General features: G+C 47.2%; 1 protein-coding gene across 7 annotated transcripts in view; it reads right to left on the reverse strand.

Moving 5' to 3' along the window:
- micu1 (mitochondrial calcium uptake 1) overlaps window positions 1-12,801 on the reverse strand; it is a 37,264-nt gene that overhangs the window by 3,594 nt on the left and 20,869 nt on the right. For 4 of the 7 annotated variants that reach the window (XM_035531292.2, XM_081725193.1, XM_081725192.1 and 1 more), the window contains exons 6-10: window positions 12,091-12,102; window positions 6,671-6,785; window positions 5,788-5,870; window positions 5,240-5,440; window positions 3,794-3,931 (exon numbers count right to left, since the gene is read on the reverse strand). In XM_035531292.2, the coding sequence (XP_035387185.1) occupies window positions 3,794-3,931; window positions 5,240-5,440; window positions 5,788-5,870; window positions 6,671-6,785; window positions 12,091-12,102 (549 nt within the window). Of the gene's footprint in view, window positions 1-3,793; window positions 3,932-5,239; window positions 5,441-5,787; window positions 5,871-6,670; window positions 6,786-6,948; window positions 7,293-7,312; window positions 9,381-12,090; window positions 12,103-12,801 lie in introns of those variants that run through there. The other 3 variants (XM_081725194.1, XM_081725195.1, XM_035531295.2) reach the window with 3 other exon arrangements.

A 12,801-nucleotide genomic window follows, 5' to 3' on the forward strand; every position in this document is an offset into this window, starting at 1 on the left:
CTAGACAATGGCCAAATTTCACTAATATATCTATAATTTCTGGTATGTGAGTAACTGGGTTCAGTAACAGGTCATCAGTACAAAGTGGCAACCTGTGGTTAATGCCTGGTGGGTGTCATGTGAGAGGAAAAGTTGAGCGTAGATCATTGTACAAACACATGCTAATGATGACATATAAAAGAGCACATGATTATAACTGCAAATAAATGAGCCCATTCAACTCATCAAAAATGCATTCTCTGCATCTAAACAAATTGCTACATCCAGTGTCTGAAGGTCAGCTAGAGGGTATATTTAAAAGTCTATGGATATTAGGAAATGACTGACCATTTTTCATAAAGATAGTTTGGTCTTTGCCTGGTTTTAATAGAAGTGAGAGATTTGGAGGTCCATGTTTGAGATCTTTTGGATGCAGAGCCTTCAGGCTCTTCCAAATGTAGTGGTGCCAACTTTACTGAGACCTTTTTTGGAAAAATTCTACTGGGTATCCATCTGGACCTGAGTATGTGAGTGGAGTGGATAGGCAGAAAATGTCACTCCTTGCGCAAACTGTTTCTGCAATTATTCCAGCTTTTCTTATTCCCGCTGCTCGCTCTCTCCTCACTCAAAACACTCTGTAATCATTCCCTCAAACTTCGCTCCGGTGTCTCCATTTCCCACTCCTTGATCAAGCTAGAAAAAGTTCATGGGATGAAAAAAATGCTTTAAGAAAGGTGTCATGTTTTATTGAACTGAAGGAATACCAACAGCAGGCTGCAAAAAAATCTAAAATTATTTAAACCAAAAACAATAATATTGTTTAGCCTACTGTGCATTGTGTAGGGACACGTCCCTCTAAATAGAACACTAATTTCCACAATGAAACCTTTGTGTTAGTGATAATCTCTTCATACTAAAACTATTTAGCATTAGTTTTAATTAGAGACTTATATTTTGGTCATTTTGATGGTCTCTGAAAACACCTCGAGAACTCCAAGCTTGTAAAAATGTGCGGTGCAATTTCATTGTGGTCCATGGTCACATGTTGCACTGGAGCAGTACTGGAGTGATCTTGGAGTGAGAGAAAACACCAATACTCCAACTTTATGAAAACCCTCTCCTTCCACACCACTCACATACTCCACACCTGCAGAGCGTCTGTGCTTGCATAATCTTAATAGAGGTTCACGTACAATTTCCTGTAGTGAAAGGGTGCCCCCGCCCAATACAGAATCTAGATCTATTTTTGGGACAGCTAGTCTTTCAATAAAGTCGTTCATTACAGATGTACCACTGGAGGCCTCTGATGTATATAATTTAGTGTGGTAATTGCAGAATGTATTATTAATTATTGCATTATTACTGATGTTTTGGAATGTATCCAGGATTTGGGGAATAATCCGTGATGAAGAACTGCATTTAATTTGCTGAGCTAAGAACCGACAGTTTTCATAGAAACTCCATGTTCATAGATGGTGTCACGATGGAATCAGAAGATGTTCAGGCTTTTTGGTTGCAAGTGGACCAAGCAGAGTTAGTAAGCTTAATCCCTTCTTCTAGATTTCAGGAGTGGGTGGTATTGCACACTGATGCTGTAAGATGTTCCATCTGAGTTTCATGGTTTTAGTAAGCTTTAGCAGAATAAGAAAGAACTGCTTTTAATGTCTCCCACAGGAGTAAAGAAGAAAGTGCCAGACTTATTTGTTTTTTAAAGAGTCAGTTGATATTTACTGTCACTGGACATTTGGTCTGATGAGTTTTAAATTTCCAAGGATGGCGATGGGTGACCTCAGGAAGAGAGAGCTCAATAAGAGGTGGGGCATGATCTGATATTACAATGGCTTTATGTACCACGTCTGTGACCGATGACAGTATGGTCTTGTCAACAACAAAAAATATATATATATATTCTGAAATATGAATGTACATGAGAAAAGAATGAATGTTCTTTTGCTTTTGGATAGAAAAATCTTCATGGGTCTACACATCCTGTTTCATTTATAAATGTGGATATACTGTTGGATATTTTGGAAGTAGGGGTAGTTATAGAGCTGGAACAGTCCAATTTGGGATCAGTTACATGGTTTATATTCCCTCCACAACTTAGGCAATGAAAACTGAAGTTATGGAGAACAGAACAGAGTTCTGTCACAGAATTAGCATCCCAATTTGGGGCATAACTATTTATCAAGATCAGTGTAAATCATCTAAAGGATAAGGTCCTCGTTATTATGATGCATCATCCTTGTGGGTCAGATATAATCTCTGGTGGAGTGAAAGGAATCTGTTGTGAATTCATATTGCCTTACCACTAGGTTTAATATTGAATTTTGAATGAAAGACATGGCCTACCCAGGGTATACAAAGTCTAATTTGATCAGCGGTACCGAAATTAGTTTCCTATAAAAATGCAGCATGTGCATTTTCAGTGTGAAAATACTTTAGATCACTTAATTGGGCCATTTAGTCCTTTCACAATCCACAAGGCCAGCCTTACAACTAAATTCCCTGGGGTAGTAAAGCTATTAGCCATGAGCAGAAATAAAAAATATGCCATTTAAAAAAACAAAAAGAAAACCGGGGGGCGGGGGTAAAGCATAAAGAGATAGCAGCATAGTGGTTGCAAAAGGAATGTGTGAAGGCAGTTGGTACCCACCTCATTTCTTTATTGTGGTTAACTGATCACAGTCGTTAAGAAAAGAATTAAGTGCTCTTGTCTCTAAGCAGCCGTTCAGGAATGAAGTCAGGTATCTTTCCAGTCCTTTCACACTTCAGCCCCATCAGCTTTAAAGCCATAAACGCAGGTGCTTGATTTAGCTTTATAACTGCAGCTCCAAATAAACAAGTAAAATGGTTCCTTAGCTGGCACAGAGAGGTTCCCTTAATGTACTTTTCTGATACAGAATTATGACTTTTATATCCTGTTGCTTATGATGTAACAAAATTAACCCTATTATTTCAAAAGATCGGGCTGCACGCTTGAGTTGGTGTACCAAATGACGAACCGACTGCCTCTTAACGTGGAACAGGCGGTGCCCAGTGGAAGTGTTGAGACAAGCAGAACTCCGCTTCTCTTATTTATGGCGCGGGTTGGGAGGAGAAGCACAGCCTAGACACACATGGCAGTCTTACGCAGCTTCCTCGCTCGGTAACGTACCCAAAGAGGGACCAAGTTATCTTTCAAACAGGGTCTTTTTAGCAGCTTTGAACTAGATATACTGCATACAAAACTCAAACAAACAAACAAAAGACACTTCCTGAAAGCTGTCTGCTCCAGATTCTCTGGCTGGTTCATCATTAGGTTATTAAAGAGAAAACATGGTGCGGGTCGAGCAACCACACTCGTTCGTGAGTGTGACTGCGTGTCCTTTTCAGCATGCGAAATACGCACAAGGGGTCACGAGTACAAAAGGCAAGAAGATAACAGACCTCGCAGTCATTGTTTTGGACGTAAACGCATCTGCCCGAGTACTCCGTGAAGTGGCACAGTTGTGAATCCAGCGAGAAGTTTTAATTGGAATCCAATTCATCCAGTCCAATCCAATTGCTCCAAGTAGGCAGAGACGGTTAACGAGTCAGAGAGCATGAACGGGTCAGTAAGGCAGAGTGAAGGAGAAAGAGATGTAAGTAAGCCTTCGGTCAACGCCAGCCACAGCTCAACGAGAGATAGGGAATGCTTTGATGGTCAAAGAGCTCTCCCTGAAACCCTCCTACACACTGTCACTCATGTCCACTCCTCTGTGTAATCTGTTTCCTCTCCAGTTGACACACAAACACAGTCTAGACATGCCTGTTGGGAAGCATCTGGGCTTACCTGAGCATCTTTGAACATCTTCTTCAGGCCTTTCTGCATCTGTTTGAGTTTGCGGGACTGGACGCCGCTGTAGGCCAGAAGCATGCCCCCAAACTGCCGCTCCGAGATCCTGCCGCCCACGGGGTCGTTCCTCTCAAACTGCACACACGCAGATACACACGAATGCATGGGCAAACGTAAACACACACATCAAAATTTCACTGCGAGTTATACTGTGTATGACTATGTATGTGACAAATAAACCAAACTTGAAATTATTCTTTAAAAATGTATTTATATAGTGCTTTTTACAACAGCCGTTGTCACAAAGCAGTTTTACAAATGTCCAAGTCCAAGCTCCTAGCGACAGTGGCAAGGAAAAACTCCCTAGAACATGAGGAAGAAACCTTGAGAAGAACCAAGACTCAAAGGGGGGGGAGGACACCCATCGTCCTCTGGCCGACAACGATCACATCCCAAAGTAGGTTTGGTGTTTAAACCTATGCTCAGTTAACACTCCCCCATATTGTGTGTGTGCGCTGTGTCACAGGTGCATGGGAGACCATAAAAGGGCTAGGTTTTTTTCAAATCTTCTGCACCCTTTCTTTCTCGCTCCACACACAGCCATGCTTCTCCTCTCTCATGAATGTGACAAAGAAGGACTGGAGACAGCCTGTATATGCATTTACTTACTGCAGTTAGCCAGCCAGCCAGCCAGACAGACAGAGAGACAGAGAGAGAGAGCGAGAGAGACACCGAAGAAAAGGGGAGAAATAAGGAAGATGGTAGTAAGACCTCCTGACTCAGCATTTATGTTAGAGTGTGAGAGAGCAAGAGAGAGAGAGAGAGACAGAGTGACAGAGCACAAGACAAGGAGACTGAAAGCCAAAGTCTGTTCAGAGTGACCGGGGCTGCCTGAAACTGTAGCACATGCTGAGAGTGTAGGAGGAGTCTGGGGCCACTCTGTCACTCTGGCTCGGCGCCCGGGAGCTGCCCGACGCCCGTGGGCCGCCTTCTCTCCACAGTCCGGTTAACCCGTCCCTTCCTCTCCCTGCTCCTCTCTCACAGTGTCTGCCTTTAACCACGCCTCCATTCTCCCTGTTTGTGGGAATCCCACACCTCACGCTGCTGAGCTAACGACACGAGCCCAAGCACTGGTTCCTGAAATAATTCAGAGTTTGTGGGGAAATGAGCTTTCCAAGTTCTAACTGCAATTCAAGTCTTAACTGTCTACAGTCCAAGTTTTAGCTCTCCAAGTCTTACTGCACTGCAGCTTGGACAGGTGCAGGTTCTCAGGGGAAGTGGGTTTATATGCAGTGCAGCTAGTCTGTTCTGGGCTCAAAGCAAGTTTCCCTGAATAATGGATACTTTTGTGCTTAGCACTTGGTATGTTACTTTTTTTGCATTTCTTCCACCATCCAAAATTAGCTCCAAAAAAGGTGGCAAGTTAATGAGCGGGGGCAGTACCTCCAACTTGAGCACGTCATGCTGCAGCTTGCGCTGGAACTCCAGGAAGCTGCCGATGGTGAGCTTTCCCTTCAGGTCAGCACCGAAGAAGTAGGTGGTGAGAGCGGAGCTGCAGCCCACCGTGCGCAGGGTATTGCCTGTGGTGGAGCGGTCGCGGTGCCGCATGCCCATGCTCGTCTGTGAACGGATGATGCTCTGCACCTGCGGGATGCGGGCACGCATGCACACACACAGGAGAGAGGGAGGGGCTGGTTTATCAAATTAAACTCTGGAGGGTGCTGCTCTGTTCTCCTTGAATAAATCGTTTCATCGCTGGCCTGGCTCCAAAGTGTCGGGGGCGGAGCCCTGCCACACTCCCTAACTTAGGCTAGAGAGCCAAACCAGTGATGCAGTACTGGATAAGGTGCCTCAAAAACTCCATCCCCCATCTGCGTGTACAGAACATATTCGATGTCATTGATGTAGTGTATGTGTGTGTGTGTGTGTGTGTGTGTGTGTGTGTGTGTGTGTGTGTGTGTGTGTGTGTGTGTGCGCACGCATGCTCCCACCTGCTCAAATTCCTCCAGGTCCACCTCCCCGTCCCCGTTCAGGTCGAACATCTTGAAGGCGATTTCGAAGTTCCTCTGAGGTGCTGCAGAGAAAAATTGACAGCAGCTAAGTGTCAGAGCGCTTGGCCATTAAGAGGAACCGGTGGGAGTTGGTTAGCTTTACACAGACCGAACCAGGCTGATCAGACCGATGGCTGGCAAGGTTTGGCCCGAGCGAGAAGGCGAGCTCCGACAGCAGGAGGGTCTTGCATGTGCCTCTTTTGACGTCCAAGAGTGTGCAATGTACAGCTCGACACACGGTAAAGGCGAGTGAGCAGACCTTCCGTTACCGCAAATGCGCTCGGTGTTAAGACCCTGGAGGCCGAATGAGCCGCGGTTCGGCTCGGCTGCATGGGAAGGCACCGCCCACCGACTCATGCGTCGCATCCAGCATAGCCCTGCGCTGCAGTTCCTCCTGATCTGTCAGTCACGGTCAGGACTGCATCCCCAAATAAATGACATTCAAATTGCAACATTCGGGTACGTCCATCCCCTTTAACAGCTGCCCTCTGGATCGAACTAAGGGTTAAAAGTCTTTCAGTCTTTCACAGTAGACAGAGCTTGAGCACAGAGAGAAGGACCAGGTTTAACTGGCCACAGGCAGGTGCTCAGGCACCTTCTGTTCCAGTTGTATTTCAAAAACAGTGCTAAAAATGCCTCCGTGATTCTGGGTACAGGGAGAGCCTGGAAAGGCTTGGCGAGGCAGTAATGCTAGGCTGTTTACTGTGGCCAACATACTCCTTTATGACTTCTCCCATTTTGAATTTGTTGATGGTGAAAAGAAACAGTATAGAAACAGCAACAGAACACACACACACACACACACACACACACACACACTCACTGGAAAGGACGGTCGTGAGGAATATGTAGTCGGAGAAGGAGATGAGGCCGCATTCGCCAAGGGTGTAGAAGATGCTGTCCTCATCGGCAAACTTCTCCCGCTCCTGAGAAATCTTCTGTTACTCCCAGGAGGGGGGATAAAGAGAGTGTGTCAGTGCTTGTTTCCAGCCACCAGGTGGAGCACTTCAGAACTCAGCAGCTCTATGGGACTGAGACGAGCAGATGCTAGCATGCGAACTCACTGACACCACGTACAAAAACCATGCAAGTGCTACATACTCATAGAGCCAGACACGGCAGACGGAAGAGGGAATGCAAAGAGAACACACATTATTAACATACACATTAGTGTACACTGAATTTATATGACATTACACCACAGTATACACAATGTAACTCTTACAGACAGATACCTGGTGCAACATATACTGAGACATAAGACCTTAAACCTGAATCACACACATACATTATGTCATGATTGGTATGTGCATTACCCTTGTGTGAACAGATTCGGCCCCGTGTTCACTTTTTACGCAGTGACACACAACTAGCACACACTAAAAAGAATCTCTCACACACACACACACAAACACTCACGCGCGCACACTGCATGCTCAGTGTGGGCTGAGACTGTGTGCGTTACCTCCGTCTGCTTCCGGTCCGATCAGTGTAAGGAGGAGGAAGAGAGAAGGGATTACACAAAACACAAGCTCACTACTACTGGCTTTAACTGGGAGAACTGCACCATGCTTACTGCAACACACACACTCAGCTTACATTTAAGATGCACAAACACACAGAGTGCTATAAGCAGCTACTCACACCAGGGTGTACACACACATACACAAACATGCAGGCATACACACGTACACACACTCTCTCTCTCACCAAGGGGGTTTATTAAGCACCCTGCAAGGCAATAGTGAATGGGCACCTGTGCAGATTTTAACATCACTAAAAAATATACAGGGATATATTTCCCCTGAAACCTGTATGATGGATGTGGCTGTTCCACCCAAGGTATGCTTGAGGTAAGGACTAGCCCTGTGTGTATGGCTAACTTCTGCATGCATGTGTGTGTGTTTAGTGATACATGTGTCACATGTAAGAGAAAAGGAGAGCACAGGTTATTTTTATTGCGGGTCTCAAAAGGTTTTGGCTTTGGGAAGACAGTCAGCTGGTGCAGTAATAGTAGCTGACGGGGGTGGTGGGGGGGGTGAGCGAGAGAGAGAGAGGGGGAGAGTTTAGGGCATTGAGCTCCAGGCTGTGTCCCTACTGTCACCTTCAGACCACTTTGAACAAACAGCACTTCTCATAGCCAGGAGAAAACACACACACACACACACACACACACACACACACACACACACACACACACACACTTAGGGAACCCCATGAGTTGATCCAATTCCCTGTCTCGTCACACTGTCGAGAAGAGGGAGAGAGGAGAAGCTCACAGGAGCCAAACAGAGCAGCCCGTGAGCTGACACCATCATCTTTTAATGGATACCACGCTCCACAGACAGCAGTCTGTGAGCGGACGTGGACCTCCCCTCCTCCCACACCAACTGTCAGACTGTAGTCACTGTTGAAACACAGTAGAGACAGTACTGAACCACAGCTGAGACCTTCCTGAGAACTGCCAAGGACTAGCTGAGACCTGACTGAGATAGCACTAATGCACAGCTGAGTCCTGACTGAGACACAGCCGAAACACACACAGGAACACAGCTGAAAGCAAGTTGAGTCAATGTGGACATAGCTAAGATTGTTCTGAGGAGCAACAAGACCCAGCTGAGACATCACCGAGCCAAGTGGGCACTAACATGAGGTGAGCTACATTGTAAGAGTTCACACTATTGGGTACAATTCTTTCTGAGAATGACCGGAGTAATCCTTACTGCCTGTGTGTGCGTGTGCGTGAAAAACCCCAGAGGTCCTCTAGCCTCTCCTTCCAGGAATGTAGTGCCTTGCCACAACTGAAGTGGCCAGAGGAGGCTGGTGCAGAGCTACCACCTGCCTGGGGGTCCAGGTCTTAATCACCAACCCTGCCACGCTCCCTGGGGGTCCAGGTCTTAATCACCAACCCTGCCACGCTGCCTGGGGCTGATAGTGTGATCCAGTAGAGTGGAGTTTAAAGGGAGCCCTTACTACAGGTTCCGTTGCCACGGTTATGCTGCCAAGTGCAGAGAGATCTGCCGTGCTAAAGGCAACAGTGTGTTAGAGTGGAGTCCATTGCAGGCTGGGTAACAGATGGAAGGGGACTCATGGGTCTTTATCTCTATCTCTCTCTCTCTCCCTCCCCCTTCCATCACTCTCTGACTGCTAGGGTCACTTCAGAGCTGTGTGCTCTGCAGAGAGCCTGGAAAGTCAGTCACCAAGCTCAGTTTAAATAGAAACCCTCAGCTAGGGAAGAGGCCCTTTACTCACGAGGCGTCCAAGATCCTCTGGAGTGTGTGTGTGTGTGTGTGTGTGTGTGTGTGTGTGTGTGTGTGTGTGTGTGGTGTGTGTGCGCACGCACTGGCAGGATGATGAGCCAACTCTTAGTTAACAGGGTGCTGCAGGGCTATGATTTAGCAGGCTTATTACCAATTAGCAACATCACAGTCACTATGTGTCTGTGAGAGAGAAGTCCAACTGGAGTACCCTTCTCACCCTCATTGACATGCACGCACCCCCCCCCCCCCCCCCACACACACACACACCAGCATCTCTGCACGTCTTACATATAGAACTAGGTAGCACTTCTGTCTGAAGTGTAGGTAAACCAAGCAAACAGAGCTGCTACGTGCAGACCTTTACTCGACCACTGAAGTAGGATTTTGTGCGTCTCTCTCTTTTTATGAGCAGTGAGTGCTCAGAGGGTGTCCCTCAGCACAGTCCAACATGTGTCTGTCAGGTAGTAGAGCACCAGAGCGAAAGAGAATAAAATAGCAAGACTCATACACAAACACACCTCTGTCCTTTTTTATGGTTATTGATACTAAAAACGCAAACACCAGCAAAACTCACCTTCATAAACTTAGAGAGTACTTGATCATATCTTCAGATGCAACATTTTTACAGCAAATTGTGTTTCCGTGTTTTGCTGTTCTTGACTCACACTCAATTTAAGTGATCAGATAACAGTGTTTAGGATTTTCTAGTTCAACACACTGACAAATGCTCCAATAAACATGAACATACAGAGAACTGCTACAGTGGAATTAGTGATGATGCTATGATTGTGAGTGAGTGTGCGTGTGTGTGTGCATGCGCGTGAGAGTGTGAGATAGAAAGAGAGAGAGAGATACAGCCACTGAAACACTCCCGATGAACCTGAAAGTCCAAACTGAGGTAAACAAAAATCAGCCACAAGACATCAGGCCGGTTTCCATGGCAGCAGTTTTATCAGCATTCCACGCGCTCATGATTGCACCCCCCCCCCCCACCCCCTACCCGCCAGTCTACCTAGGTTACCTGACGCTAGGCAGAGGCTGTGACATCACAGCGCCGTACGACCACAGGACTGATGCGAAGTATAGTGTACTTCTAAAGCATGCTAGGTGCGATTTGACACCATGCTTGGCGCAGTGGCCCAGTTACGAGATCGGAAAGGACGAAGTCAGCATCCTGGGTCCACGGCCGTCTGTGGAGCCAGGCAGTGCAGGCAGGGGGCGCCACACGGCGGGCGGCTCTACCTGCTCCCAGCTAGTAGAGTCGGTCTGTCACAGGCATTAGGCTGGGCATGCACACGCAGAGAGATGGAGAGAGAGAACCGAGAAATACTATACAGAACTAAAGCATGGGCAGACACCTCGGCTTGAGCGGGAAAGAGAGAAACAGACAGAGGAGAGATGGAAAATGATTGTGAAAGAGAGAGAGAGTTCAAAGTTGTCTGAGGTCAGCTACAAGCATTTTCGAGCACATTCAATTCTACTGTGGATGTGAGCTGTTAGTGTAGGTGAACCTGAGCATCACTGTCTGCATCCAAGTCCACCAACAAATCGCTAAGCTCAGCCCCTGACTGTACTGAATTATTCAAGTAAGCATACTCTGTGACACACTCTAGTGCATCCATAGTCCTGTGTACAAAAGGGGAGGGGGGGGGTGTTTGTTTAATAATTCATTAGGCTGCCATACTTCCGTGCCATTGTTCCCCATGGCCGGCTCAGCTGCACCTGTGTCACCCAGGCCTGCTTCAGCGGTGTGTGTGTGTGTGTGTGTGTGTGTGGTGGTAGGGGCTTTGCACGCACGCATGCACACACAAAGAAAAGAGAGATCTAATGAACGTGCATGACCCCCTGGCATCAGTGATGTCAATTTCAATAGCGATCTGTTGGCAGCTCAATCGCTACCCAGTCAGGAACAAAGCAAGTGTGTGTGTTTGTGTCTCCAAGGCGTTCCCCCCTAACCCCCCGACCAAGTGCATGTTTGTGTGTGTGTGTGTGTGTGTGTGTGTGTGTGTACACGCTTGGGGGCTGTAGTCAGGGACGATGCACACATGTGGCACGCTCAGTCTTGAGAAGACACTGACACACTCTGGAGCCGCCTCTCTGTGCTGTGTTGTGTTGATTATGTGTGTCCAGGTGTGTCCAGTTATGTCTTCTACACATCAGACCTACTTAACCATTTATACCCACACTGGCACTAGCACAGCCCTATCAGGAAGGCACTATAGACTCTGGCAACCTGTGCTGGAAGCAGTTATTAATACCAGAGACATTATTATTAGTGAAGTGCAAGAGGTCTCACTGGAGACCTGACCATGGGAGATCTGACCGAGCGAGAAAGGATGCCGGTAGCTCTGCTGTGTGGAAGCGCACCACATTTAGCCACTGGAGCGTAGGCAGGTACGGCAGGAGCAGAGACGAGCAGCGGGGAAGACCCCACACAACTGATCCGCCTGGTCTCTGTGTCTTCCTCTTCCACATGGTAATGAGGGGAAAGGTGAAAGGTGCAGACACCAACTGCCTTACGCATGCCTTGTTTCTGCAGTCATTGAGACCCAATGGTTTCGAATTAAATTTCTAGAGTTCCAATACAGCGTTTGGCCAGGCACCTGCGCGACACCAGTATGGGCGGGGCTGAGGCCCAGGTGATGGGCTCAGTCAGGCTGAGAGACACCAGTTTCACTCTGACAACTCTGAACAGAAAGCTCGAGAGTGAGACAGAGAGAGATGGGGGGGGGATGGGGGGGGGGGGCACGAAAAGCAAGACAGTAAGCAACCAAGAGACAGAGTGAGATCGAGAGCAAGAGAGAGAGAGAGAGAGAGAGAGAGAGAGAGAGAGAGAAAGAGAGAGAGAGAGCACATGAGGAAGAGAGACAGGCAGAAGGAAGAGGTTTTTTTTCAGGGCAGAGGAGTCACATATAAACTTATGATAGACACACCCACACCCAACCCATTAACACACCCATGCAGCTCAGTGTACACGGCATACCTGCCAGAAGTCCTGGAGAGAGGGAGGGGCATTCAGGATAGGTGGAGAAAGAGGAGGGACAGAATAGGGGAGGGGAGAAGCCAACACAGAGGATAGTGAAGTGGAGGAATGAAAGGATAAAGAGAAGAAAGAATGAAGGGTTTTATTGGTTACATGGATGGAAAGAAGGAAAGAATTGTGAGAAACAAAGTAAATACCAGTACAACATGACACCAGCACAACGTTGCAACACGTAAATTACAGAACTGTGAGAATGCTCAAGGAGAAAGATAGCAAAACACCTACAGAAACCATGAGGCAATGGTGTTTAAGAGAGAGAGACAGACAGAGAAAGACAGCGAGAGCATATACAAGTACATGTCAGTGCAAGTAGTGCATACTGGTGGTAAACATACACTGTGTTTGCGTATAGCTGCAGAGATTATCTCAGGGCTGAACGCACAGTAACCAGGTGAGCACCACACACACGCACGCACGCACGCAGACACAGACATGCATGCAAACACACGCCGTAATTTGGTGCCAATCCCAGACTTGCGTTTTACCTGCAAAGCAGTAAGGTGGTGTTACGTGAGAAATGGAAAGGTTAAGACGAGTCCGTAAGGCATCCACAAAGCGCAGCCCACTGCATGTCTGCAGGCCGGGGCATGGCTCACTCAGTCCTCACGGCCTACCATTACACACACACACTGAGATTAATGGGTGCAGAAC

Source organism: Electrophorus electricus, chromosome 12, assembly GCF_041902795.1.
Source record: "Electrophorus electricus isolate QZ-2024a chromosome 12, ASM4190279v1, whole genome shotgun sequence".
Classification (NCBI taxonomy): Eukaryota; Metazoa; Chordata; class Actinopteri; order Gymnotiformes; family Gymnotidae; genus Electrophorus; species Electrophorus electricus.